This window comes from Pistacia vera, unplaced genomic scaffold (genome assembly GCF_008641045.1).
Source record: "Pistacia vera cultivar Batoury unplaced genomic scaffold, PisVer_v2 Contig1055, whole genome shotgun sequence".
NCBI classification, from domain to species: Eukaryota; Viridiplantae; Streptophyta; class Magnoliopsida; order Sapindales; family Anacardiaceae; genus Pistacia; species Pistacia vera.
In genome coordinates, this window is record NW_022195088.1 from 203910 (window position 1) to 230042 (window position 26133).

At 35.6% G+C, this 26133-nt stretch overlaps 2 protein-coding genes and 1 pseudogene across 5 annotated transcripts; 1 reads left to right on the forward strand and 2 right to left on the reverse strand.

Moving 5' to 3' along the window:
- Positions 1–1506: 1506 nt before the first annotated feature.
- On the reverse strand, positions 1507–5409 carry LOC116128526 (serine/threonine protein phosphatase 2A 57 kDa regulatory subunit B' theta isoform-like). Of its 4 annotated transcripts, none has more exons than XM_031414265.1 (3): positions 5210–5409; positions 3310–4971; positions 1507–2516 (listed from the first exon to the last, which is right to left on the reverse strand). In XM_031414265.1, the coding sequence occupies exons 2-3, from the start codon at positions 4522–4524 to the stop codon at positions 2157–2159; spliced, it is 1575 nt and encodes a 524-aa protein (XP_031270125.1). In that variant the 5' UTR covers positions 4525–4971; positions 5210–5409; the 3' UTR covers positions 1507–2156. The 4 variants fall into 4 exon arrangements, with proteins under 4 accessions (XP_031270125.1, XP_031270119.1, XP_031270101.1 ...); XM_031414259.1 differs by having other exon boundaries at positions 3310–4966; positions 5206–5409; XM_031414241.1 differs by having other exon boundaries at positions 5206–5409.
- A 2149-nt stretch (positions 5410–7558) lies between these two features.
- Positions 7559–15372, reverse strand: LOC116128487 (probable thimet oligopeptidase). The gene is made up of 20 exons (XM_031414204.1): positions 15039–15372; positions 14831–14952; positions 14449–14612; positions 14160–14250; positions 13730–13909; positions 12997–13077; positions 12530–12610; positions 12031–12123; positions 11372–11452; positions 11127–11289; positions 10876–10996; positions 10701–10773; positions 9613–9720; positions 9392–9489; positions 9267–9312; positions 8949–9045; positions 8583–8656; positions 8396–8500; positions 8103–8186; positions 7559–7826 (listed from the first exon to the last, which is right to left on the reverse strand). The coding sequence occupies exons 1-20, from the start codon at positions 15187–15189 to the stop codon at positions 7716–7718; spliced, it is 2124 nt and encodes a 707-aa protein (XP_031270064.1). The 5' UTR covers positions 15190–15372; the 3' UTR covers positions 7559–7715.
- A 1396-nt stretch (positions 15373–16768) lies between these two features.
- On the forward strand, positions 16769–20547 carry LOC116128371 (annotated as a pseudogene).
- The last annotated feature ends 5586 nt before the right edge of the window (positions 20548–26133 follow it).

Consider the following 26133-nt stretch of genomic DNA (forward strand, 5'->3'; position numbering starts at 1 on the left):
TTTTATTAAAAAATCACTTTAGGAGGCATATAGAGAGAGAGATAATAATAATAATAATAATAATAAATTGAAACGTAGCAAAGGAGGCCGTCGATAGAAGGAAGATTCACTGTCCGTAAATGGAACATCTAAGAGGATAAAAAAGTTGACAAAAGTGAGGATCTTTTAAAACAACTCTTCTCTCTCTTTACTCCATTTTGGTTTAGAGAATATTTAGTTCTCTCTCTCTTGAGTCTCTATACAATCACAACCTTAAACTAGTAAACTAGTTTTATAATGTATTTTTGTTTTGATTTACATTTATAAGATGTCGCTATTTGCTTTATCTAACGTTATCAAACACATTATCTGTACCAAATTTACCAAATCATATTGTCATCAACACTGTTCAGCTCTTGGGACCAGTCACCAGGTCACCAGTGATTTTTCTTTTTTTAGCTTTTGTAATATTTGAATGTAGTATGAAAACCCATCAAAAAAGGAATGGTCTTTAAGGCTTATTTGATATCTTTAAATCTGTTTGATTTAGGATTTATACAAAGTCGTCTTCAATCAGGATCCAAACCAAAGACAATTCCTGCCGCCACATGAATTCAAGTCCTTAAAGTTGGGGAATTCGCAAGTAAGGTGACAAGCTTTACAAGATGAAATAGAATCCGTATAACTTTTATTTTTTTCTTCCAAATTTGAAATTCTTTTGGCAAGACCAAGACTAACCCCTATCAAAATTCCAAGCAGGAAGGTAGATTAAATTAAAGCTATAGTGGAATCATATCTTTCTGTACCTTTTATATTAAATAGGGCATCGATTTTCAGGCAATAGGAATAAGGATGCTGCCCCTTCAGCTACAGCTTCAGGTGGGCTGTGGCTGTTTGTATTTTTCATTATTTTCAAACAAGAATCATCAAAAGTCAAAACCTCAGGCTCCCTGAGAATGACCCTGTCTGGACTTGGTGCTTAAACAGGTGGAGCCTATCCTAGACTAGCGATGTTAGGTGAGTTGAGTTAGTGGGGATTGAATATTTGATTATTCATCATCTTTTGTGTAAACTTGAAGCGAATGGAACCAAAGCTTTAATTATCTTAATGTGAAGCTGCTCTTGCAGCTATATCTTAAGGAACATTCCATACTTGAAAAAATCAGTTTAGTGGAGCTACATCATTGCAAAAATGGCTACTTCATGATTGTCAGTACTCATGAAGCTTGAGTGGAGTTAAGATCTTCTAAACATCCATAATATACAGGGTTATTCAAGAATGCAGAGCAAGCTAATTAGTTCTTTCAAGAGTTTCAATCACCAATCTGGGTGTTGGCACTTTCAAGCCAAAACTTGGAGATGAATTTTATGGTTACAGGCTCAAAAGCAAGTAAGCAATCATCAGCAGGGTTCCTACAAGTCTGAATATTACATGCTGGAAAGAGTAATTGCATTAATCAACACAATTTCATATCTTATACAGATAAAGCAAGAGGAAGACAATATATCGAAGTCTCCAAATGTGATGAGTCTGTGGCCTATAAGGTCAGCTCAATAAGCATCTAGCAAACTTGATCCTTTTGTCTTAAGCTTCTTCTGTTGCAATTTCATTGCACTATCAGAGGAATACAAAGAACTCTGTTTACGAATTGACAGACTCCCCCACCCAGGTGTGAAAAATTGTCATGCACTGGTGATGGGGAACAGGGAAGGCAGTACTAACCCTAGAAAAATTTCTTTTCACAATTTTAATCTTCTACACAAATTCTTTAGTACAAACAGAGGAATAAAGAGAACAGAAGGTAACTACCAATGAATATAGATCTACTACAATGTATCTAAGCATTGTACCTGCTGGTTAAGATTTATAATTTTTTATTATTTTGTTCCTCTTTGTGCTACTAATGCATTTTTAGCTTTCTAATAGGTGGTATCACACTGTCATTTATTTAAACTGATATGCAAGGTAAAACCGTAAAAGCTAAGATTAAAGGATCAATCTCACCAAAATGTTTATTGGGCCTTGGTTATAGGCCAGAATCCATCCATCATATCTTGGATTTTAATAGGGTATGATATAAAAATTAACAATGTATGAACATACCACCTGAACGATTTTACCACATAAATAAAAAAATTATGAGACATTGGAACTATCAACAAATATGTCTCCCTCCCTAACCTGAAGAGGGGGAAGGATGTGCTTTTTCGGGAACAAGCACTGTCTGATCACTTGCACCTTTCTCTTCAGCAAGTTCTTCTAAACGTTTCCATGTGGCTTCACGTCTTGCTTCAATCTCATTTTCCTTTGATTCATTCTCCTGAAACTTAAGTAAGCACTCCTTGAACAGCTCTGGATCAATATCATAGAAAATCTTGCGGACATTCAAAGTCAAACTGTGGACAGCCTGATTCCAATGATTTTTAGCATTTTTCTCCAGGGCAGGGAAGATAATGGGCAGTATAACCTTACGATTTTGTATAATCAAGTTCTCAATGTGATCGTTGTTCCACAAGAACAAAGCTCTCTCCGCAACCTGAAAAATCAAGCATCAATTGCATAAGTTGAGTTTCAGAGAAGAAGGACGGCAGCTGCTCGAAGCTATCAGCTTATCACAGCAATATCAACATAAAGATTAATATGCTTAAATTATATATCAAGAAGCATTATTATTTCCCATGAAAATATTCAAGCAGAAATGAGTTTCTTAGTATGATAAATATTCTTATGTATTGTCGGAGTGGTTTTGATCCTATTTCTTACTAAAGTGTGATGCTTTTTAAGCTTGTCCAAGCACACTGTAAGTTCTTCAACTGAATCCATCCGTGATATATCACCTTGGTGCAATATAATAAGGTGAAATCCAATCATGCTTTCAGTAAGAACTTGAGCTTCAGTTGTATAGATACCAGACTAGGAATTGTAAGCGTTAAGGCGACCACTCAGGCTGTAGCACGCAACAACCCTCCTATTTTTAATTTTCTGATGCTTGAAAAATAACAACTTCATATTTATTATGGCTGACCGTTTCTTCTGAGCGTATATAGTGGTTCCCCATTACTCTTACGTCTAAATGTATTAAACAAAGATGAGAAGAAAACAACAATCCAAACATTTAGGGTCATTGCAAAGTAAAATTTCAAACTATTGGGCAGTATGATTTCAATATTGATTACTAAAAGAAATCTCAAGCTTGAATACAAAATCCTTATCAAATTTCAAGGATATTTCAGAAAAGAGATGTGTTTGATACCCATAAAATGAGAAGGATAAGCAAAACAGAATCAGACATTTAAAAGCAAAGCAGAACTGAATTTTAAACTCACAACCTGAAAGTGCAAACTGTTCAAACAACGAGCAATTCGCTGAAACAAGGGCACCATACACCGCTGGAACTCTGGTGGCTGGGTAGCTTCTAAAACTTCCTCCAACTCATTCAGGAACATGACTTCCTTTGAACTATTTGTCACAGGCCAGAACTTCAATAAACCCCTGATCACAGTATCTGCAAGCTTGCAATCTTTCTCCACAAACTGTGTTATGCAGTAAGCTAACTGCTGATGGTACATTGCTAAGCATTTTGGTTTGTGCAAGGGAATCAGAGCCCGAACTAGAAATACTTTGTGTTCTTCTTTCAGTGGCAGAGCAAACCCATTAATTATACTGCCCAAAATTTCTAAAAGCTCAGCAATTCCATTATGCTTCTCAGTCTCGAAAACAAATCGGAAAAAAATGTTATTTATAGCTTTCCTGATGAATGGGCGATGTACCATAAATTTTCCATATATGCGGTGAAGAATTGTTTTCAAGTATTCTCTCTCTCTAGGATCTTCAGAGTCAAACAAATCCAGTAACTTGACAATGAAGGACTGAGAAATGTATCTTTTGGCCAATTTTGCATCTGTTTCAGGTGATGCAACAAACCTTAATAAGAACTCATAGACAATTTGCAAGTGAGGCCATGCAGGATCCATCGAAGGTTCCTCCTCTTCTAAATCAAGACCATCTGCAACCTTGTTCTCTCGTGGTTGAGGAGTGAGTGTCCTAAACAAATTTGCAGATACCATTTTCACAACTTCCAGCATAACAGTTTCAGTAAACTTTCCAATTGCAGAAGTCACATAATCCACCAACTCTAACAGTGTCTGGCGCTTGATCTCCTTTTCTTTGAGGTTCTTTGTTGGGTCAGTGAAGTCAAATACAACACAACACAAGTTAAGCTTTTTTATAAACAAGCTCTGCTTCTCTGCGTTTGTAACATCCTTAAATGCAGGCAATGCTTCATAAGAAGAAAGCATCGAACTCCCATTGAGCTTCAAATTACCTCGCTGGATTTTATTACCATAATTCTGTGCCAAATCTGTAGCAGAATCAATCCCTTGAGAAGACACAATGTTGGAATTCCCAGCTTTACTTTTCCCCAATTCACTGCTTCTTGAACCAGTAGAGGCAATTGAATGGGCGATAGAGTTTCCACCAACCTCATGATTATCAGTCGTCTTAGACGACTTCCGAGGAAGCTTCTTTAGTATCTGTTTGATCATAATTCATGAAAATACACAACACCACCTCTAGAATCCACAAAAGTAATCACCAAATTTCGATCCAATGCTAATCAGAATCCATCACATAAAAACAAAACCAACCCTTTAAGCCATATACAGAGAACACCCAGAATCTGAAAACCCACTTCAACATAACCAAGAACATAAAACCAAATGTTTGAACCCAAAGTAGGAGCTCAAAACTCCCCTAAGTGAAAGCTCCACCACCTTATGTTCAGAACCAACCCTGATCTCTCCATTCTCAATCAACAAAAACATAAACCCTTAGCTTAGTTACTTTACCCTTCTCTCTAACCAAAAAACCCAGTTGCCAAAATTTGAACTTTTAAGTAGAATTCAAATACCCAGATGAATAAAATCACTAAAAGCACGAGATTAGCAGCAACTTGGGCATCAAATTGAGAAACCCCCTTTCCCTTCTCTGTTCTTCACTTGCAAAAAAAAAAAAAAAGCAAAGCACATTCACCACATTAATGAATTGTGATCAGGAAATGCTTTGAAGAAAAAGAAATATAATAAAAATGAAAGATTGGAGTACTCGTGCACGAAAATTTTAAATAAAGCACATGCAAGCAAATATAGAGGTCCAATATAATAATACTGATAATAATAATAATAATAATAATAATAATAATAATTTTAAAGTGAGAAAATACTGACTGACAGAAGGTAGATGTGAGAATTCAATCTTGTAGTGCTATTACTTGGTGTTGATTGTTGACTGGGAAAATTATTAGTTCATTATTTTCTCTCGTGACTGGGTTCAATTATTTGCTCAGATAAAGCATTTAATCTCTCTGTATTCTCTACAATATTCTGGGCTGTTTTGAGAAGTGAAGTCAAAAGAGAAAACCAGAACAAGATTCTGGAAACCAGACCCCTTAAAAACAGAACATGGTTTCTACTCCGACATCGTTTCGACACTATGATTTGACACTGTCATTTTTTTTTTTAAATATATTAGTTAAATAATGTCATTTAAATTGGAATTTGAGGACCTTCCTATTCCACCTGTAATTGAGTGGTGAGAAAACTTATCTGGGAATGAGTAAATAGGAGTTAATGATTTTTTCCAACCCTAATAATGGTTTAAATATTTTTTTATCATATTTTTAAAATATTATTTTATTATTTATATTTATATTTCAACTACAAACAGAAAGTACATTCAATTTAAACTGTTGAAGTTTTTAAAATAGGAAGATTGATGGATCTTTTGGTAGTGAAATATTTGATTTTGATAGTTGGGATTGATCGGGGATTTAACTTGAGAATAGTGACTATCCAAACCATAATAGTTCGATTATCGGTTATTAGCCAGGTCGGTGGGAATGGTGTTTGAGAGGTCACAATAATGTCATAATCGAAAAGAAAATATAAATTTAGATAATAAAATAATATTTTAAAAGTTTACTTATAAAAAAATATAATTAAATCATTAATTGGGAGGAAAAAGTCGTTTACTCAATAAATAGTACATGAAAGTCAAGCTCCAATGGTCCAATGGTTCTCTGGCCAACTATTTGTACTAATATAAAATTAAGAATTATTATTTATACCAATTATTTTACCCAAAAGGATAAACAAAAGATGATACATTTCTTCAACCACCCACCAAAACCAAAAGCACAGACCAGCTTTATTATTTGAAATAATTACACTAATTAAATACATTTGACACGAAGCAACAAATTTAGATCTATTTGGTATCGTTAATTATGGATGAGTAAACCACTTTTCCCACCCAAAAAATAGTTTAATGACACTTTCCTACTCATATAATAGTTTAATTATATTTTCTTATCCACAAATTTTTAAAATACTATTTTACTACCTACATTTATATTTTGTTTTAGATTCCGATATCGTTGCGACCCTATACCACCACCACCATTATCAATCATTACTTACTAAAACCCTACTCCCGCTGATCGTCCGCAATCGAGCGATTAAATTTTATGCAATCATTTCTCCTAAGTCAAAATTTGATCAATCACAACCACCAAAATCTAACATTCTACCACCAAAAGACTCATTGGTGTCTTTTCTTCAAAAACCCTAATAGTCTAGACCGCGTTTGCTTTCTGTTCACCATCACAATATAAATTTAAGTAATATATAATATTTTAAAAATTTATGGGTGAAAAAGTGTCATTAAACCATCATTTGGGTGGGAAGAAGTCATTAACTCGTTATAGATTCTAAAGTCTCATCCTAGTGAGTTCCGAAAATTGTCCATTGATTTCTATCTCTTTGGCCCGTTGTGGCCATTGATTTTTGCCACCACCTCACCTTGTCAAATGAAACAATCTTTACGGCGCAAAGTCCATAATTGCAAATCCCTTGGATTCTATGAAACTCTCAACCATGAGGATAACTCTAATCTTTTCAGTGTCCTGGTGTTGGCTTTACACTGAAAATTGTTCCTTCTTTTGGAAACCTGAGAAAGTTGGAAGTTCAGTGAAAACTATCTTTGTGGTCTGGTACGAATGCAACAACCAAGAATTAATTAAGATTTATAATCGGGAAAAATACAATTCCATCCTTGCTTCTAATCCTATAAATAACACGATTAAAGTGATTTATTTTTAGGGCCCAAGAAAAATTTTCCCAGTTCAGGTCCACAATCGTGTAGCTTAATTTAGTGGGTCACTGCAAGATCCTAAATTTATTAAAAGACTCTTTAACCGTTTAACGTTATTTACGGAATGTGCACTATCCTTGTTTTTCTGGCTAAAGAACAAAGGCTAGCAGCTGAGTCTGAGTGGCTGAAATGAAAACATGTCGTTTGATAAAGCGAATAATTTTTCCTTCTCCTTTTCTTTAACTTTTTTTTTCTTTATTTCCTTATTATCATTTCTCTCAGCAGAAGCAAAGTAACTTTTAAATGGAATAGACAATTCAAGAACCATAATTTTCAATATGGAACTATGGAAGCCTGACTATTGAAATATATATACACAAATGGAAAATTACCAAAAATGCAGGGCGCTGAGAGGCAATTGAATCTGCATACCCAACGCTAAGCATGAAAGGCATCGAGAAATAGAAACTTTTATAATTTCTGCTGGCAACCTAAAATTGCAAAATGCTGCTAAATTTTACTTAGTGGTATCAGAAGGGAAGATTAAAGAAACAAAAAATCCCTTCCGCATGTGAAACATATATCATCACAAACCATATTCAGATCTGCTGTTGACAAAAGCCTGAATTGATGGTTCTCTTCCAAGAAAGTCCGAGAGAATTTCAATGGGATCCTTTGAACTTCCAGGGGCCAATACCTGCCAAGAAATTTAAAAAAAAAATATGGGCGAAAGCAAAGAACATAAGTTGTCAATAGCACCTATAATTACTATCCAGGCAGAAATAAATGAAGCAGACAACTTTCAAAAGATACCCTGCACTGATGCAAGTGCTTAGGAAACTAAAAAGAGACGTCTTAAAAGCACAAAAGACATAAGAGCACTAAAAGGCTGCAAGTCAACTCTAATAAAAAAGAATTTTGAGAAAAGTCGCAAAATATTATAACCAAAAGTTGTTTCATCAAAGCCACTTACTTTGTTCCTGAACTGCATCCCAGCATACTGATTCAGAATACCATCATCACGAAATTTAGAAGCAAATATATCAGCTGCGAAAACCTATAAATCATATTTATCATATCAGAAAAATGATAGCTAAAATGGTCACAGATGACAGGAAAATCCTCAGCAATGAAAAGCCAGTAGCAGGGATCAAAATAGCTCAATGCGAATGATTGAATAAAAAGAATAATGATTAGGGTTAATTATAGAGGATATAACAATCTTAAAAACAAACATGAAATAGTGAACAAAGATATTGAATTAACCTCGCTCCAAATATGGCTGTAACAAGCAGCTTCAAAACCAATTGCACTACGTGGGAAACATGAAGCTGGGTTTGTTCCTTCCAACATTGGCAAACCTAACATTACCTGTGGAAACAGAGATAAAATTAAAATGCCCATACTACCCAGAAATGCACCTTGTAAAGGAAATTTTGCAATAGTTACTTACCTTCGAATGAAGATGCTTGGATAACTCTACAATGTCAACATTGTCGGCTGAATGTATAATTTGATCAAAAATACCTGAAAACAATAAAATAATATCATTGACTGAATATGGAAAAAAATAACTGCCTATCCTGATTCATCTAGGAATATTTCCAAATAGCAATTAAAAATGTTCTAGAAACAACTATTTAGCCATTGTCTCTACGGTAGAAACCTTAAATTTGACTTATTTTCTAATGCTAGACACTTGTGATTGTAGATAATAATCACCATCAGGTTTCTAAAAATGTTCCAATCAGGAACAAGTTTTCAAGAGACTAAAATAAATTTCTAGTTCCAAGAATGGAGATATAGTAAGAAAACTTACAATAAAGGATTTCTTGCTTCAATTTCAGTGCAGAAAAAGCATATCTCCATCTTTTAAGAGATTTACATACTTCATCCTTGATTGGCTTTGTGATATCCTACAGATAACAAATGTCAAAGATGGAATCTCAACTAACAAAGTCAATGTAAAAAGGAATCCAACAAAGTACTTGCCAATTGCCAAGACTTCAAGAAACATAGTTATTAGGTGAAAACCAAACCAAAACAACAACAAATTGGATGTGTGTACATAATCTTATACGTAGACATGGACAGCAAGGGAGAAAAAAATCCATCAAAAAGATGTCAAAAGCATCACCTGATGGAAACCAGATATCAGCTTCAACGAGAAGCTCTCGTAACACCTAAATTTTTTCAAAATGTAACAGGTTGAGTTTGTTTTCAACTGATTAGAATTAAGGCCCAACATGATTCATCACTCACCAGTTTTCTAGCAACTGACCAGGGATTTCCACAAAGTCAGGATCAACACGTAGGCCAGAGAATTTAGCAAATGATGCACGGTTGCAAACATGTTGGACCTAAATGTTCATCATAATAAAAAACCACGCTATTTACGATAAGCACATTAGAAAGCATATGGCATGCCTCTTATTTTGTGGAGAACATATGTTAACAGAAGATCGAAACAAAAATGAACGTACCACATGGCCAAACTCATGGAAAAAGTTAACCACTTCAGAGAATCTCAATAAACTTGGAAGACCAACAACGTCTTTTTGAATTTGAGATATCAGTAGCGCCACTGGTATCTATTTTAAGAACAGAGGATAAAAAATATTACATGTCAATCTCTGTTTTCTAAAATGATCACATGTCACATGTTAATTTATATGCAGATGACAATCACAAATATCAAGTATCATCATGCAGCTGTATCCAAGCAGATAAATGGAAACACAAAGGGAATTTCCTTGAGTACAAATCAGCAATTTGAAAACCTTATTCAAATACTTTTCATGTAAAAAAAAATAATAATAATAAGAAAATAGTACTCATGCATACAGCAAAAAAAATTTCAGCATTTGAATACCTCATTATGGTTATAAATGAAGAAAATTTTTGTTTCCAACAACCCTATATTTATCCCTGCTACAATTTTCCCGTGTACTACTTTAGACCTATCCTCAGGAAAGTGCTCAAGGAGGTAGTAGTGGACTAGTAGTGGCCGAAGCTATAAATTTTTTATGGCACTAAAGGCATGGCATCAACAGGGTTGATGGGAATGAATAAACAGTGCTGACCAGATCAGTGTAACTCGTGAATACTTGCAATATGTCAAAAATGCCATCAAATGGAGGCAGCAACAGTAGTGGTAGTGGGAACAGTAACATAGCTGTATAAAAACTACTGTTGTCCCTGAATGACATCACCAATGAGAGGTAATACAGTGGTCATAATGTTGTAGTAATACTGCAATTATTATGGCAACTGACAGCAATTTTATGACTAGAAGGCAAATTATTTTCTTCCAGTGGCAACTGATAAGAATATAACAAAAGATAAATTGGTTTCTTCCAGTAGCAAAATAAGATTCAAAACTTCTTTGCTTCGAAATTACTCCTAATTCTTATTTCCAGGCATAAATATTTCTCTATTGCCTCAAAAGGAAAACTTCGAGAAAAATATGTTTGACTGGAGTCTCAAGTATAACCATGCTACAGATCAGAGAACATTTAAATTCAGGTAATTCCAGTCCTAATATACACAGGGATTAAACATCAATAATAACCTGTCGTACACCAGTTGAAGATATTGCACCGTTTTGAAGCGAGACAACGCAGGTGTGACCATATTTCCCTTCCCTGTCATAAAATAGAAACCTATTAGTTCCTTTCATACAAGCAAAACATCAAACCAAAAAAAAAAAATGGTAAAACATGTAGCTATCGAAGTGATCGGTGAACCTTTTGTATATATCAAGGTAGAAATAACCCAGAAGTTCACTAGAACTTAAATCAAAAACTGAGAAAACTCGAACATCACTATGCCAAACTTCAACATCTACAACTTCCTCAAATCTTAAGCCTGTATGAAGCACAGATAGTACAGTTTATCATACGTTAGATTAACAATTCAACCCAGACTTCAGTCAAAACAGATAAAGGAAATATTGAGGAGACTTCTAATCTAATAAAATAGAGAAAACTACAGTTACCAAAAAGGTCTTGGGATATTTTGAAGACCCCAGATAGAACCAAATTGACAGGAAAATACTGTTTAACAGCTCCAAGGTCCAGATCAAATTGCTGCTCTTCAATCCTCTTAATGTAGTATAACAGATCCTCAACTCCAAAAGGAAGCTCCCCTTCTTCTTTCTTCTGATGCCCCCATTACACCCAAAACCAATCAGAGATGAAACGAATCATGGCAGAGGTAAATAATGTACAAGCAGATGCTAACCTTTAAATCCTTCAACATCATAAGTTCTTTAGTTGCCAAGTCAGTCAGACTGGCAGAGATTTCCTCTAAGAACTCAAATACCTGGACATAAAAGCACCTCGTGTAAATATCAGCTTCACAGATCAAGACAGACTTAATATTTGAGGTCCTAATCATTTAACTGATCATCACATCCAACAATGTAGTTATAAGCCTAAGGCCATATACTCAGCGGTTACAAGGAATAATGCAAATGTCATGGAAACCTTTTGCAGGATTCTGGAAATACATTGAACTAATTTGGGATGAGGCAATATTATTATCAGATCCATAAAGAAATAAGGCAAATAGCAGGGATGTCTGTCAGTCCTAAAGTTAAATTGCGAAAAGGAAAGGGAAAAAAATAATGATCAAAATGTAATTGACCAAAGTCCAATTTGAAAAGAAAAATATAAATCAGTGACTCAAATCACTAAATACCTTGTGAACTGAAATAGTATACAATAACACAAGCATCTAATATTAGCTGAGTTGGATTCATAAGCCATTGCATAAAGAATCCAAACAAGCCAACAGGCCAAAATGGACTGAAAGATGTGACACCCATTTTTAACCCCGTCTTTGTTCCTACAATGAAAATTGTAATGTTATAATATCCTGAGGGGATGAATCATACAAACCTTAGATGACGTCTTTGCCATTCTAAGATCAACTGCATAGTCTGCATAGTTCAAATAGCCAAGCAAACGGGCTAATTTATGGCGTGTTTCAACCTAAATCAGAAGAAAAAAGAATAAATGTCAATAGCCTTTCACGGCAATCCATTCAAAGTCAAAACAGTCAGAAAAATGAGTAAATGGCCATGCAATTCAACCTGTTTTACCAAGACTTCAAACAGTAAAAAAGAACTTCTCAACAAATTGCAAGCAAACCACTCAAATTGGATAATTTTAATAAGCAAACCGCATAAAAAACAACAGTTGCAATTATTTTCAACATCAAACATATATTTCAACCATTGAGCATTGCTCCATTTCCAGCTAGCAAAATTACGTTATGGAAAAATTTGACATTTCAGGATTCCAACAAGATAGAGCAGATATTAAATTTAATAACAGAACCAGACCTAGAGCAACACCTACAATAAAATCTGGAAATAATGTTTTATTAAATACTTACCAAACATTCCAAGACAGACAGATTGATATCTCCACACCTCTTCCCATGTGCTTCAGCTACTAATCTTCTTGTTCTTCCTACCTTCAAAACACTCAAAGAAAAAATAGTGAATTACATGATCATATATCCTATAATCACTCAATCCATTAAGTGTAGCCAAAACAATGGCAAAAAAAGAGAATAAAGGTTCCACATAGAGAAATGATAACCAGAATTAAGAAGTTGACAAAGTGATGCAGTTGATATAAAGCTCAACACAGAGCAATTGACTTAGCTAGTAACCCCTCAATTTCCTCCCATATAAAGTTGTGCATATGAAGTAATAAATTATTTTGGTGAACAAAACCAGCCCAATCTAAAAAACATTGTTGCAGAAAAATTGATAACAGACCTTGCAACGAATAATTAATAGTTAAATGGCCCACTAAAGGGAGAGATATTATAATGATCAATGCAAAAAAGCATACCTTGCATAGCTCTAACACCACTGGAACGTGATGACCTTTCAGCATGACCTTGAACTTTCCATTTTCAGCTTTATCTAAACTCTGCACAAGAAAAAAATCACACCTTAATAAAAAATGATATTTATGATGAAAATTAATCTGATTTATTCAGATATAATGCATAGGTTAGGTAAATATTAATCGACTTCTTTATTGATTAAATCAGAGTAAATTTAAATGCTTTAAGGTTTCACTGATTAATAATCAGACAAATAGTAGCAATAATAACTAAATTATGGGCCTGTGTGCAAATTGTAAGGAGATTTGCCATCAGAGAATTTGGTTTTCCCTATCATAGTCTAGGACTTATAAAAATATTGAGAACTTGAGTTGAAGCAACCATTTGCTTCTATTATCTACTATAGCCATTGCTCATGTGTCATCCAAATTCTTGAATAAAGAAATTTACACAGTTTTGCCTCTATCAATGAATTAGTTTTTACACAATATATATACACTTATACAGAAGAAGTTAAGAGCCATGCAATATGGAAGATATTTCCCATGGGGGTTTTCTGGTTGCAAGCATGCACCCAAAAAGATATACTAAATAAATAATCTTAGTGACTACTTCATGATAGTATTTACTGTAAAGGAGACTTAACAAGTCCATTACTTTCCTATGAAGGTTAGTGATGTGTGATATTGTGTAACAATAATTCATAAACGTAAAAAGGAATGGGGAAAAATCAACCTTCAGAAACTCCGGTGGCAATCCAACAAGCTCAGCCTCGTTGAAAAGAAGAAAAGTATTATCATCACTCAAATTTCGTACATACCGCAAGCTTAGCTCGTCAATCTGAGCTCTCAATCTCTGCACTTCCTCTCTCTTTGTTACAGTAAGGTTCAATCCATTCCGCTCAAAGTCTCTGACCTGTCACTGATCAGAAAGAGATTAACATTTGGACTGAAGAACTGATGTATGAGTATCAAACCAAAATTATTAATGTTCCTGGTATAATACTAATAGTTCAACAGACATGAATTACAAAATCTAGGTCAGTTACTTAGCTGTATATACAGAGGTTCCAAATTCCAAGCAGGTAAAAATAGTTAGTTAAAAATTGATAACCCCAAGTCATGTTCCACAGAAGTAACATATGATAAAGTAAGTCTCTCCTTACCAAGGATTGGATATAACGTTTAACTTCAGGGCTTGTCCATTCTCTCTTAGAAGCATAAGCTTTGACAGCACGGTACACATCTTCACGCTTGCTGATCAACTTGCACGAAAGAACACAATGATTAATTCCAAACTTTATCAAATGAATGCAAAGCTACTCTCAGTTCCATCTTCCAACAATCATATATCTACAACCCATTTTAATCATAACATGTTGAAACATTCAATTATGACTATTCTTCTACCAAGGTGAATTATGTAAAGTTGTGTACATAATGAAAAAGTGAAACCTGCAAGACAAAACATGAGCATCTATTCTCCTCTCTGCTTCAGTGCTCGCTTTACGCACATCATCCAAACTGGACACCAACCTCGGAAACACACAAGATTGGACTTGCGGAAATTGCTCTGCCTCCAACTCTGCTAGAGGTGAAATAACGTTCAAATATGTAACCTGCATTTACAGAATAAACATTAAAGACAGCTGCAAAGTTCGAATTTCAACTCAGCACTATGGATTTTTGCTACAAGAAAACTGATACAAGCTACAATACACAAACTACACCAATGATTGACCTTGAATTTTAATCCCAAACAGAATACAGTGCCAGAATTTGATTATAGCATAATATAAATTGCAAAAACAAGCGACCGCTAAAAATGCATTAATACCTTGTCAAAAGGAACTGAAGCCACTGCATCGTGGACTTGTTTTGACTTAGCAATGATTCGGTCTGCTAATTTTAGAATTTCAGAAGCCGACAAGTTAACGCGGACATTAGAGCCTTGAAGATCTGTAATTTGAGAAAACAAAAAGCAAAGTTATACAGAAATACAATAAGAACTCGGAAGAAAGTAAATTTTGAAATGATGAGAGAACCTTTCTTCTTTTGTTTTTTCTTGTGAGCGTTGAAAGCGGCAATAGCGAAGTTGACAGCGAGGACGGCAATAGCGGTAGCTCCGGTGAAGGCGAGGAGGTTCCTATCTCGTTTCTGTTTGGACATTTTCTCTCTGTTTCCTTGACTATCCATCGCTGCTTTCTTTTTCTTATTTTCTCAGCCAATTGCTCAGTTGGAAGTTGGAACTTGGGAGGGAAATTTGTGTATGTCTCGGCGGAAAAAGCAAAAATGAAAAATTGACTATTTTTATTCCTTCAAAAAGTTTGAAAATGTGAATGATTCATTACTCTTACGATCACCCTTCGGAAGAGCGATCGTTATCACTTCGCTTAACAGGCGTTACGGTTTAGATGGGCCGGCCCTTTGACCATTTAAGCCCCAAATTTTTAAATTAAACAGTATCCTTTTTTTTTTTTTTAAATCAAAAACTATTTTTAAATTCCAACTACCAAACCAATAAAAATAACATAAAGACTTATTTCATTTATTTTTGTCAAAAGTATACATTTTTTTTTTTTTTTGGGTAATTGGATTGTCTGGATCAGTTTGTGCATATTAAACATCCTATAAACTCAAAAGATTAAATTATTGTGATAGATAATCCTAAGATTTAAATTTTGAATTCAAAAACTTAAGATAGATAAGAAATCTCATTAGTAACCAGTCTCTTGGGATTCAAAAATATACTTTAGAAACAAAAATAATTTGGCTTTCATTTTCCTTTTATTTTAATTTCTTCGCAGATACTAGTCATAATAAAAACATGCTGTAAGGAATTATTGGTGTAATAGTTTCATGAAATTATTAATTTAAAAATATATTTTGTAATTTTGGCATAGATGGGTGAATGGTAGGTAGTAGGTGAAGTGTTTATGTTGTCAGGAAAAAAATGTACGCAATCATATGCATCGGGAATGGTTGCAATTGGCAGCCTAATTTTATAGGACGCGTTTGGTTTTCTATTTTTATCTATATTTTTAATTATATTCTCTAAATATTGTTTGACATATTATTTTAGAAATATTATTATATTTTTTTAATTAATTTTAGACCCTTTAGGTTTATTAATTTTATTGAATACCCTCAGAAAAAAAGTTTAAAAATTAACAAAAAGACCTCTATCAACTCATACTTGTCAGATTTTGGCAACTATCATCGGTGGTAGTCAGAATCTGTAAAACGGCCTACACCACGACCAAAAATTGTTGGTAGTTCATCGATCCGTCGACAACCACATCTGACTATAGATCTGGCCTTTTCTGGCCAGATCCGTGATGGATATGGTCGGAAAAATCACGGATCTGGCCAGAAAAGGCCATATCGACACATTACGACACAGATTCGACTGATCTGTGTCGTAACGTAATTTTCTGACCATATTCCAGTGGTGGTGGCCGGAATCTGACACTGCGGGTGATGTGAGTGTTTTTGTCATTTTATATGTTGGGGTGTTTAATAAATTAGCAAACTTAAGGGTTTTTTTATAAATTTTTAAATTTTACCTTATAATACTCCTATATTCAACTACCCAATATTATTCCCAAAATCATATTCAAAATAATAAACCAAACGCACCTATAAGTTTCGGGCCAAATTCCAACATCAATCTAAAATACATTTGGGCTGCTTCACGGGTCGCTCGGCCCAGCCTGAAGAAACCCGAAGAGTTGGTAGGAACGCCAAAACTCAGAGTACAGGTATCAGCCAGCCTAAACCCGCAACTTCCGATACTCAAACCTTGAAACTCGCCTCCACTCTGATCTGTTTGGTAACCGAGAAAATAATTCAAGCAATTCCCACAACGAACAAAATCTCGATCAATGGCTCCTAAAACTAAAGAAAAACCAAAGCCCGCGCCGTCGCAGCCACCACCTGCTATCGAAGATCTATTCACCTTGCTTAACAGACATATTGAGGGATCCGAATTCGAACAAGCCGTCAAAGTCGCAGATCAAGGTACGTTCTGAAGCTTTCAGGCTATTCATTTCTTTTTTATTGTTTAACATTTTATGTTCTCTTATTTATGGAAATGTTGCATGTAACTGTTTTGCAGTTCTCTCAATTGCGCCCGGCGACGAGGACGCGATGCGGTGCAAAGTGGTGGCTTTGATAAAGGCGGACGACATTGACGGAGCCCTCTCTACAATTCAATCGTCTCAGAAGCTCCCTATCGACTTTAGTTACTTCAAGGTTTTTAATTTTCTAAAGTATTTCGTGCTGTGCTTATCTTCTTAATTATAATACGCTGCCATGGTCGATTCTTGACATATTGTGTTAAAACGTGGTTAATTTTTGGAGAAATTTTTTTATTGCATTTCCATGCTAGCCGCCATGATAGAGTATTTATTTATTTTATTTTCTGAAATTCGTTCAATTTTTGTTGATTCTTTGCATCACATTATTGAAGTGCATTTTTTCCATTCGTTTGAGTTCTTCAATAATGACGTGAGGTAATACATCTATATTTCTTACAACTGTTTTGCGGCCTCTGCATTTTCTCAATTGTTCTATATTTTTTTTAATAATATTGGATGATCTGTGGCTGAATTAGATGCTTCTAAAGTTGACATAAATTTTGCCTTCTGCTGTTTCTAAATAGGCGTATTGCCTATACAGGCAAAACAAGTTAGGTGAAGCATTGGAATTATTGAAAAACCAAGAGAGCGATTCTGCTTCCATGCTCTTGAAATCTCAGATTTTATATCGTTTAGGAGAAATAGATGCCTGTGTAGATATATATGAGAAGCTTCAAAAATCCAAGATTGATTCTTTAGAAATAAATTTTGTGGCTGGTTTGATTTCGGCTGGAAGGGCTTCTGAAGTGCAAAAAACACTGGATGGACTTAGGGTGAAAGCAACTAGCAGCTTTGAATTGGCATACAACACAGCTTGTTCTCTAGTTGAAAGGAATAAGTACTCTGATGCAGAACAACTCTTGTTGGCTGCCCGAAGGTATTAAGGCACTGTTATCATAATGGTTTTTTTTTTTTTTTTTTTGGTGACAGTATATTATTTATTACAGTACTGGAACTTTATGAATATATTAATGTTTCTAGTTTTGTAATAGTCTTCAACCTTATATTAGTAGTATTCTAGTAACTGTACAAATGACATTTTGCGTGGGAATTCTGTACAAGTGTGAAAGTCAACTTATGGATATTTAGTTGATTTTAACCATTTTTAAGTAAGAAAGTGTCTACGGAGGTAATTTGCGAGCAATGTCAGAAGTGCAAACTTTTGATACAGCACTTCTCAGCAAACCCTTCGTTAGATGTCATGTTATCTGATTGTTGTTTATGAAATTAACTCAAAATAGAGTCCACAACTTCTTGTGTTAGTTTCCACTATGCTATCTTCAATGAGCTTGATTTGTCATAAAATTTAAATGGTCATAAAGATGGTTCCCTTGACATCTACTTGAGCTTCATTCATGGCATGGTAGGTTCGGACATGGACAATGAAATTCCACACTGATGCTGAGTTCATGCCATAGAAGAGAGTTCACAACTGTCTTATAATTTAGCATCTAACATTTACTTTTATTGATCACTTGTTTAGGCTTTATCATTTTTGGATAATTTTTTTGGTTTTTATTGGTGTTGCTGAGTGCACATTGACATTTGTTTCATATGAAAGGATACACCTATTTTTAACTGAAAAATTTGGATGAGTTTCTAAGTGGGAATTTTCTGAGATTTTGAAGCTATTCAATTCATATGATCTTTTCTGTCTGTTATAATTTTTTTTTTTTTTTTTTTTTTTGTCTTTCTTATCATAATTTTTGGCTGGTGGCTTCTATTTTCTTATACTTCATGTGTGAGTCATTAAAGTTCAGAACTTCTGGTAAAGATGAGAGTTGAACTCTATGGACTGATTTACTGTTTTTGTCAGAATTGGTCAGGAAACACTGACTGATGAAAACTATGTCGAGGATGAGATAGAGATTGATTGGCTCCTATAGCTGTCCAATTAGTGTATGTTCAGCAGGTAAAACAACGGCCTTTGCAAATATTGTACTGTTTTAATTTTTCTCTCTATTTTGCGATGGGAGTTATACAATGGTCAGTAATGCAAATTAGTTTCTTTAATCGCTTCTTGGAAACAAACAAGAGGCTATTGGAGCTTATGCAGACATTATCAAACGAAATCTGGCAGATGATCATCACTTGCTGTGGCAGTGAACAACCTCGTTGCACTAAAGGGTCCAAAAGATGTTTCAGATAGCTTAAGGAAACTTGATCGCATCAAAGAGAAAGGCATGCAAAACTTTCAGCTTGCTGGTGTGCTTGACTTGAAGCTTTCATCAAAGCAAAAAGAGGCAATATATGCAAATCGGGTGCTTTTACTTCTTCATGCAAATAAGATGGATCAGGTATACTCTGGGGTTTGCAAATTTCTCTGTGATATGTCCCATTTTTTTTTACTTCTATGAGCAAACCACTGCTTCAAGATTCCTGGTTACATGATGTCTTATATGTTTCATTGCTGAAACTTTACAGGCCCAAGAACTTGTTGCCACATTGCCAGACCTTTTCCTGGCAGTGTGATCCAGTATTGCTTCAAGCTGCTGTCTTAGTGAGGAGGAAAAAGGCTGCAAGAGCTGAAGAAATATGGGCAGCATGCTGAAAGTTCCCTACCAGTCCAAGTTGTTCTTCTGGCAAGGGCACAGGTTGCTGCTGCTGCCAACCATCCTCATATTGCAGCTGAGTCCCTGGCTAAGATACGTGATATCCAGCACATGCCTGGTACTGTGGCCACCCTGTGTTCTCTTAAAGAGCTGCTGGAGATATCAAAGGTGCAGCAGCTGTGCTTGACGCTGCAATCAAATGGTGGTTAAATTCCATGACCGAGGACAATCAGCTAAGTGTTATAATGCAGGAGGCTGCTTCCTTCAAGCTCAGACATGGTCGAAAGGAGGATGCCTTCCATCTCTATGAGGAGCTTGTGAAAACACATGGAAGCGTTGAGGCATTGGTTGGGCTGGTCACTACAGCTGCTCATGTGGATGTTGACAAGGCTGAAGCTTATGAGAAGAAACTGAAGCCATTGCCTGGTTTCAAGGGGGTTGATGTGAATAGTTTGGAGAAGACTTCTGGTGCAAAACATGTTGAAGGCGCTGCTCATGTTGTCCCTGAAGCACATGAGGAAGTAAGGAGGGAGAAACCGAAGAAAAAGAGAAAGAGAAAGCCAAGGTATCCCAAAGGATTTGACCCTGCCAACCCTGGTCCTCCACCAGACCCAGAAAGGTGGCTCCCCAGGAGAGAGAGGTCAAGTTACAGGCCTAAGAGAAAGGATAAGAGAGCTGCTCAAGTGAGAGGCTCTCAGGGTGCAGTTGCTAAAGACAAACATGAAGCTGGTGCCTCAGGTACTAATTCTAATGCTTCAAATTCAACATCAAGCCAAGTTAGTAGTTCTAAAGGAGCTTCACAGAATGCTGGACAGCAATCAAAGGCTTCATCCAAGTCTTCAAGAAAGAAGTCTAGGAATTAATTGGTAAGGAACCATAATTTTAGTTAAACATTTTAAATATTTTCACATTTTACTTTGCATTTTTGTTGTCTTGACTCAACTGAGATTTTGATATGTAAGTTTTTGGCCTCTGTGCTAACTCACACTAAATTTAATTTAAAACAGTCACGGCAATGGGGATTTTTTATTATCCTATTTGGAGCACGGGTCATTGTTTCCCTTGACAGTGAGCTAGGTGAAGGTGAGCTATTTAGAAGATTGGAAACATGTTTGAGATTCCTGTAGGTTGAGTAGTGTTTGGTTCTGTGATGGACCTGGTATTTCTACGTGGTACAATCGTTAGGGAAATGGGGGCAAAAAGGGTAATTAGCCATATGGACAGGTGGCATAGGCCATCAGTAGAATCTGAATATCAGAATAAAAGAGAGATTACGAGCGAGTGAGAGGTTGTGCTGAGATTTATTTGTGTGACTTCTTGGGAGGTGCTGGCCCTCGAATACCAGTTGGCTCTATTTTCCATTCAATGAATATTCTTTTCTTTTGCTCATTGTTACTCTAATTTCTCATTGTGTGTGCTCGATTGACCTTGATTATTGTGGTTTGTGTGTGTTGATTTGGTTGTGGTTGTGGTTGTGATTGTTCATCTGGTTTACTTGGCTGTTGGCTGCTATTGTTAACGGTTTGGGTGAGTTTTGGGGTGGTTTCCATCATTCTGGTCATTCCCGGATGGTGGCTATGCAAAGTTATCTCTAACTTTACCTTGAAGAATCGCTTTGTGAATACTTTGAGAGGAGTTTATTGAAAATTTCAAGTTAGGAACGATTCCTGGGCAAATACTTGGCCAAAGTGTGAAACAAGAATTCTTTCTTGCAGGGCTTCTGGTAAAACAGAAATACTACGCTTACTAACACCACCATCCTGACTGACATAGCAGATGCCACCTCATCTGTCACATTACAGCCTTGCCACATCAGTTCCCCCCCCACCAAAAGGTCAAAAAAAATTTCGATTTCCTCCTTACCCTGAATCAAAAATCTCTCCCACCGTTGACTCACCTCTACCACCATCGCTGCCGATCGTCGTCTACCACCACCGTCGTCGGCTATCGTCTTCCACCACCACCCTCCATCATCAGTTCCTCTTCCACTGCAAGGCTTATCCCTTACAAAACCCACTCTCCATTGCCGACTATCCTCTACCAACACCATTGTCGGCAATTGTCTTCCACCACCATCCCCATTGTTAGTCGTCGTTCCTCTTCCACCGCAAGGCTTATCCTTTACAAAACCCACTCTCCCACCATCGATTGTCCTCTACCACCACCGGCTATCGTCTTTCACCACCACTCGCCACCGTCATTTGCTCTTCCTCTTCTGTAGGAATCTGATGTAAGAACAACACTTCAAATATATTGGGAAACAGGTTACTCTCTCTGGATTGTTGAACTTCATTAAGTCAAATTCACGTGGAAAGATTCTTTTATGAGGTCATGAATGAGATGGAATATAGCATTAAATAGAAAATAAGGGGAAAAAAATTTCAAGGGAAGTAATGTGTCATGTTCCAGACCTGTGCAAATATGCGAGAAGGTAAACGGTTCATTAGTTCGAGATCTGATGGATTCAAATATTCAATGCCGTGAGGATAATTCTTCTGTCATCTGGTCTATTCTTGATTTTATCAGTAACATCCAACAACTGATTATGTCCTTGGCCTGCGTATATCTGCAAATTAAAACCATAAGAGAGGATGTTTGGAACTTGAGAAAGAATTGCGATTCCTTTACGACAAAAGAAAATAACTAACCTGGCACCAAAGTGTCTTCCCTGGAGTCCATCTATAGGTCCCAGGTCACCATCTTCTCTTTCTGATAAGCTAAGAAATATAAATACATCATTTGGGATTGCAATCACACAGTCAAGTATTTGCCTCTCTAGGCAGAGAGGGCAATAAAACAGTTAAGCAGGTTCCAAGTCATCCAATGAAAGCACAACGATGACGTATAAGATGGTTAATGAGAAAACAATGGCGTCGTTTACATTTGTTTATTTTTCCGGCGGCATGATGAAATGAGAAACAAAAGAACATGGGGATTGGAGAACAATAATGGAATGTAATTAAGCAGAGTCGAAGAAATTTCCGCAAACCCAATGTTCAACGATACCCCTACCCCCCAGTCAAAATTTCACAGCGTAACATTTTATAGCCAAAAACATATTTTAACAATAATACTATGCGTATTTACGAGTGTACTAACCATCTTACTAACCTTTGTAAATATAAAGTATAGTACGGATACCATAAACATAGTACGGATACCATATGTAATTTTAACAAAGGTTAATAAGATGGTTAGTAAGATCCGTGAGTATGCATAGCACTACTCCATACTTTAATAACTTTTGGTTCTTTAGGATCAACATATATGCTCTACCCATATAAAACCTATTGCATTAAATCTCCAATTTCAGTTAACCACAATAGTCAGCCACCATATCCAACATACAATTTCCCATAATTTCTTTTCTATTCACAAACATTATGTATATGCATAAAATGCACACATGCATGCCAAGTTCAACATTTCTAATTGTGCCCATTTTGTAACCTTTCCCCATCTACTCTTCAAATCAACAACATCCACAACTCATCTCTATGGTACAATCAATATTCCAAATAATCAATTTAATCATAACTTTTAAATGCTTGAAACAATAAACATCAAGTAACATGCAACTTGAAAAATGCAAACTTCAGAAAAGGATTTAATGCATTTTCCACTCACATTTTTAGGCTAAGCCGAAAGTGTAAAGACAACCTCAAGATTCCCCTTCCTCCACATCTAACGCCCAAAAGACAAGAAATTAATCTAAGCCAAGGTCTAAATTTAAGAAAGGGAGAAGAGATCCATTGATCCAATCACATGCATGCTTACTAAAAGACAAAAGCAAACACCTGTTTTTAGTTTTGTTTGTTTAGTTTTACATGTTATGTGCAGTTGTGCATTACTTAACAAAAACAAATATTACTGTCTATTTGACCTTGCTCTTTAAATTTGACCTTGCTGTGTAGTTGATGCATTTACTTGGAATTGCAGAATTATAAATATTATCTTATAATTATATTTTAAGATACATCAGATTCTGGATCCTAATCCGCCAAGTTTCGATATTATGTTACCCTCCTTGAATATCGTCTTCGATATTTTGTGTTTCAAGGTTAATTTCAGCAAGTCGCTCGGCAACGGCGAGAATCTGAATAGGAAGGGCCATTAAAACTTGTTAGATAAAATTTTTTCAGCTAAAAATAGGTGTATCCTTTCGTATGGAAAAAAAAAAAAAAAAAAATGTCAATGTGCACTCAACAACACCAATAAAAACCAAAAAAATTATCCAAAAAGGATAAAGCCCGAACAAGTGATCAATTAAATTAAATGTTATATGCTAAATTATAAGACAGTTGTGAACTCTCTTCTATGGCATGAACTTAGCATCAGTGTGGAATTTCATTGTCGATACCCGAACCTATCATACCATGAATGAAGCTCAGTTAGATGTCAAAGGGAACTGTCTTTATGACCATTTAAATTTGAGTAATGCTATGGGTACTCACGGATCTTACTAACCATCTTACTAAACTTTGTTAAAATTACATATAGTACCCGTATTATGCTTGTGGTACCCGTACTATGTTTTATATTTACAAAGGTTAGTACACTCGTAAGTACGCATAGTATTATTGTTTAAATTTTACGACAAATCAGTTCATTGAAGATAGTATATTGGAAACTAACACAAGAAGCTGTGGACTCTATTTTGAGTTATTTTTATAAACAACAATCAGATAATATGACATCTAATGAAGGGTTTGCTGAGTATTGCTGCATCAAAAGTTTGCGCTTCTGACATTGTTCTCAAATTACCTCCATAGACATATTCTTACTTAAAAATGGTTAAAATCAACTAAATACCCATAAGTTGACTTTCACACTTGTATAGAATTCACAACCCAAATGTCATTTGTATAAGAGTTAACGACTTTTTCCCACCCAAATAATGGCTTAGTGACACTTTCCCACCTATAGACTTTTAAAATACTACTTTACACCCAAATTTATATTCTGGCTCTCAACAAAGAACAAACTTGGTCCAGGCTATTGAGGCTTTTGAAGAGGGGAGGCCGATGAGTCTTTTGATGGTAGAAGGTTGGATTTTGGTGGTTGGGATTGATTGGAATTTGACTTGGAAGGGGCGGCTGTGTAAACCCTAATCACTCAATTGTCAAAGATTGGCGGGATCGGCAAGAGTAAGGTTTGAGGGGTTTTGGTGAGTGATGATCGGGGAAGAGAATGGTGGTGGTATGGGGTTGCAATAATGTCAGAATCAGAAACGGAATATAAATTTAGGTAGTAAAGTGGTATTTTAAAAGTCTGTGGGTGAGAAAGTATCATTAAGCCATTATTTCGGTAGGAAAATGTCATTTACTCTTTGTATAATTATTAGAATACTACTAATATATGGTTGAAGACTAATACAAAATCTAGAAACATTAATATATTCTTAAAGTTCCAGTATTGTTTTAAATAATATATTGTGACCCAAAAAAAAAAAAAAAAAGAACATTATGATGACAGTGCCTTAATACCTTCGGGCACTGTCATCATAATGAGATCTCAATAAGTTGCTCTCAAGCTCTTAGATCTGAATCAGATCTTGAGCTCTCAGATCTGAATGAGATCTCGAGCTCTCAAATCGCAAAGAGCTCTCAAGCTCTCGAGCTCTCATGTAGACCTCAATCTCAAAGAGATTTCAAGCTCAAAGTGATCTCAAGCTCTTTGTGAGATCTAAAGCTCTCAAATCACAAAAGAGATCTCAAGCTCTTAGATTGCAATGAGATCTCAAGCTCTCAAATCGCAAAGAGCTCTCAAGCTCTCATATCGCAAAGAGATCTCAAGCTATAAGATCACTCTCAACTATAAGATCACTCTTAGCTATCAGATCATTCTTAGCTTTCAGATCATTCTCGGCTATTAGATCATTCTAAATAATAAGGTTGTTCTTAGCTCCCAAATCACAACACAAGTTTTGGGTTCTTACAATTCAATTTTGAATTCCAAAAATTGGGGGGCTTCTATTATGTATAAGTTTACACTGACATTTGCACCACCAATCAGAATGAGCTGCTAGTCCCACCAATCAAAGTTTAGTGAGAAGCCAAAGACAAAATAGTATTAGCTGTCAAAACCCAGACCACCTCAAAAAGATATTATATAACACTTGTCTGAACTTTATCAAAGTAAAGGATCAAGATGAATGAGAGCTCTCTACGTGTCAAGACAACTAGCAAAAACACTTATTACATTGAGCTCAAAGGTATAAATGGGCAACTCTCTTCATGGAAGAGAGGGCTGGGCATATGAGAGCTGGACATACATTCGAGCTTCAACCATTATTTTTCTCTGTAAACAAAGCATTACTCCATCTTTTTATACCTTATAGGCGATATCATAAAAATAGCCAAAGAATAATAAAATAACAGTGGATGTAGGATTTGCTTATAGCATCCAAACCACTATAAAAATCTCTCTTGTCAATTTTTTACTTATAT

Bases quoted from the DNA above. Each gene is read 5' to 3' on its own strand.
- LOC116128526 (XM_031414265.1), bottom strand. From the start codon at position 4,524: ATGATCAAACAGATACTAAAGAAGCTTCCTCGGAAGTCGTCTAAGACG. The intron at 2,517-3,309 runs GTTGTGAGTTTA...TTGATTTTTCAG, and splicing joins TGAACAGTTTGCACTTTCAG to GTTGCGGAGAGAGCTTTGTT.
- LOC116128487 (XM_031414204.1), bottom strand. From the start codon at position 15,189: ATGGATAGTCAAGGAAACAGAGAGAAAATGTCCAAACAGAAACGAGAT. The intron at 9,313-9,391 runs GTGAGTGATGAA...GAAAAAATTTAG, and splicing joins GGTCAGTTGCTAGAAAACTG to GTGTTACGAGAGCTTCTCGT. The intron at 9,046-9,266 runs GTGATGCTTTTG...TGTTATCTGTAG, and splicing joins TGATATCTGGTTTCCATCAG to GATATCACAAAGCCAATCAA.